This window comes from Chanos chanos, chromosome 4 (genome assembly GCF_902362185.1).
Source record: "Chanos chanos chromosome 4, fChaCha1.1, whole genome shotgun sequence".
NCBI classification, from domain to species: domain Eukaryota; kingdom Metazoa; phylum Chordata; class Actinopteri; order Gonorynchiformes; family Chanidae; genus Chanos; species Chanos chanos.
The window spans coordinates 27,317,565-27,321,148 of NC_044498.1; the positions used below are offsets into that span (position 1 = coordinate 27,317,565).

At 40.8% G+C, this 3,584-nt stretch overlaps 1 protein-coding gene across 1 annotated transcript in view; it reads left to right on the forward strand.

Annotated features, from left to right (window-relative positions):
• tbc1d32 (TBC1 domain family, member 32) overlaps positions 1-2,956 on the forward strand; it is a 64,926-nt gene extending 61,970 nt beyond the window's left edge. The window contains exon 33 of the mRNA XM_030772530.1: positions 2,837-2,956. Within this exon, the coding sequence (XP_030628390.1) occupies positions 2,837-2,956 (120 nt within the window). The remainder of the gene's footprint in view (positions 1-2,836) is intronic.
• Positions 2,957-3,584: the final 628 nt, after the last annotated feature.

Genomic DNA, 3,584 nt, shown 5'->3' on the forward strand with positions numbered 1-3,584 from the left:
CATGAATATCAAAAACAAAATGTAATACGGTCCTAGCCTTTATATTTTGCACGGATCTTTAAAAATGGCGGTTGCAATCATCGTATACCTGCGTCTGGACCAATGGCTGTACACCAACATCACAAGGTTCCTATTGCGCTGCGAAAGTACCTACCCTGAAGTAGGAGCTAAAATGCCCCTCAAAACGGAGTTCTAAGAACTGTAATCGTTCTAAGTTCCTGCGGTGCGAACACGCGAAAAAGGGGGTACTTTCTCCAACAGTTCTAAGAACTATGTAAAAGGTCCTCCGGTGCGAAAGCGCCTCTTGTTTTGATTTACTCTTCTCTTCCTTTGCCTTGTTCGAGCGGCGATCCTGCCCCCCTCTTTGTTCTCTAGATTCCCTTATTGGTTTATCCTGTAACTCTTTCTAATAGTCTCAACAGGTCTTGCAGGATGCTAGAGAGAGAAAAAAAAGTGGAGAAGAAAGGAAGATTAAAAGTTCGTTTAGAATTCTATGTAATGTTATTAAACAATCGCGATGATATACCAACGAAACACGTTGGCTTACCTTGTCTGTGGATCATCTGTGCATATTGTTTTCAGCATTATGCATTCTTCGCACAGCTTCCTGTAAAAGCAAAATTAGTACCAGAGTAAAATTCAACCACATTAAGGGATAAAGCAGATAAAGAAATGTGGACATATCAGAGTGTCAAAAACAAAAGCCAGCAGGCTACAGAAATAAACTTACCGAAACAGAGTTATTTCCCGCTTGTCTTCTTTTTTGGGGCAGAGTCCTCTTGCACATCTTTGAGCTCTCTGATGTCTGACTCCATCCTATCCAACTGCCGAATATCATTCTCCAGGAATGTTTACTGTTCAGATATTTTCTTAAAAAATGCATTTAACGGGGACACCAGTCGTTTGTTTTCGTTTGGGCTCAGCGTTGGAATAATTGGATATTCCCGGTGCACGACTAGGCACTCCACTCCGCTGTCTGTTAGAAAACTCAAGTGCTCTTTTGCAAACCATCTTCAAAATGTGCACTATCAACAGGATATGGAGTACAACCTCTGTAATCCTTCTGTGACTTGCTTCTCCCACATACAGGTAACCCCCTTCCCCAAAGCAAATTTGGCACTGCAGTTGCACACAATGCTTATTGTTTACTGTCACTCTACGCCATGCATGCACAGAAACCTGGCTGGAGAGGACTCAACCTTAGATTCTGAGTGGGTGGTTTGAAAACGGGGCACGTCCTTGTACTGAGGAGAAACATTCCAAACAAACAAGCATCAAACAACAATAACAAAAAAAACCCCTCCTGTACCCTGTAAACTTATATGGCACTTTGATAGGGTGACCAGGCGTACTGCTTTGCGTTATACTGGACAGCATTTTGACCCTTTGTTCCGCATCCCGCATATTAAAATAATGTCCCGCATTTTCGTTAGTCGTTTGGTTTTTAACTGTCAGAAATCAGAACAAATGGATGCATTCTTTTACTGGGCCAGCACATGAGCCACCTATGCCGTTGCGGCATAGTTTCTAATCTATTTAATAGCGCTAAGTCAAAAGCAGCAAAAATGCAACATAGCCAAGTTTTTTAAAAGCCTTGCTTTCACATAGTGGCTGAGAATAGAGCATCGAGAGCGGTCATCGAGAGGCTGTGCCAGCCGTCAATCAAACTGTGCAGGTGTGAGGCTGATGAACTCCTCCGCTACGTCACAAAAAACAAAAAAAACTGAAAAACTTTTATCCCCTCTGACCATGCTACTCATCCAACAGAGATTTTGGTTTGATATAAAGATTTGCATTGATATTGTTTTATTTTATATAAAATTCTATTTTGAGCCTTATTTATTCTTGTAGTTGGAATTGGTCAGGAGTATAACTTGAAAGACTTGAGCTGTATGATGCCTGCTGCTTTGGCTGCTTTGCTTAAGGACAGTTGCCTTTGATGGGCCTGTAATGGCCAATGCATGTTGGATGTCTATCAATACAAGTGTATACAAATGTTTCTTATTCAGTTAGATAGACATTATATCTAAGTTTTACGTTATCTCTCAGCATTGGTAACGTGTCCCACACTGTCCCCCATTTGGTCTGTTTGCATCTGGTCACCCTATACTTTTACCCCAAGTAAAGGACAGTTGCATAACCATCAAATATGTAATTAATGACCCTTTAATTTAGACTTTTTTTTTATTATGTTTTCAGTGTGTTTTTGTATGCTCCATTTGAAGAGTCTATCTTAATTTAGTTGCACGACAGTGCAGTGACATTAAAGACTATATGGGCCTACCACTGCTGTATGCAACACCTAACAAGTTTGTGTGGTTATCAAAATATAGGCTAAATATTACATATAGGCAATCCGATAGAAAGTTACAGCGAGGAAGGGGGGCAGGCTTCTGTACCTAGTCCCACCCAGACCACTGACTGTTATTAGCATTTGAAAGGCCAAGCCATCAGCTAACGACTGTGGTCATGCGGATGCCTGAAAACCTCCGTCTAAGAGCTGTATTCGGACATTTCCGTATAACAAAGTTCTGCAGGCATCCGAATACCTCCGGCAAACAGCAGGTTTGATGGAAGTTTACTTTGTCCGGATGTTTCCAGATACACCACTTTTCACGCAGTGATTATATTAGATACAGATGTGTAAGAAGGGCCTGTATTAGATACAGGTGTGCAGGTAGGGCCTGTATAATATTATATTAGATACAGGTGTATAGGAAGGGCCTGTATTATATTGTATTAGATACAGGTGTACAGGGAGGGCCTGTAACAGAAGACCCAGAGGACACAAACACTGGGTCCTGTCAGTGATGTGCTTCTCCCCTGTCTCCTGTAGGAGGAGCCCATCCAGGGCTTCAGGGTTAGTCATTATCTGGCATATATGGAGGAACTGGAGCGGAGATACAGGAGCATGGTGCTGACAGACATGAGGAACATCCTACTGAAGATCTCCTGATACACTGAAGACAACAAGACCCCTGGAATGACCCCCTCCCCCTCCCGCTGGAGTTCACAGCGCCAGTGAAAAGATCTGTCAGATGAAACTACAGTGAATTGTTGTGTTTTTGACAGAGTAAACGTTGTTTTTGTGTGTGTGTATAAATATTTATGTTTGTAAAATTATGCATATTTTTCCAGCATGTCGAGTTTGTATGTACTGTATGGAAGTGTAAGCAATATGAGTAAGTGCTTTTACAAATATAGTAAATATACAAGGTGTTTGTGTTTTAAAGTTTGTTCCTGATGGATTTTTAACTTCTACGTTTTCCAGGCATTTACATTTCACCCCGCATGTCCAACACTGTAGTGGTAAAAACAGGTTAAGTTTTGTTCCTTTTGTTTCCTATGATCCATTTAACTTTCCCACTTTTATCCACTGCATTGGGAATCGGGCGCAATTGTCTGACGTGTGTTATAATGAAAAAAAAATGCGTTATTGTTGTTCCTCTTGTTGAATTTATTTGAAAAACAGAATGAACATAAAACTGCAGAAATAAACTAAAATCCAAATAAATAAAATAAATGTGCCGCTATTTCACAGATTCCACTTGGTTTTGCAAACACGGTCAAAGACCGTTTCCACT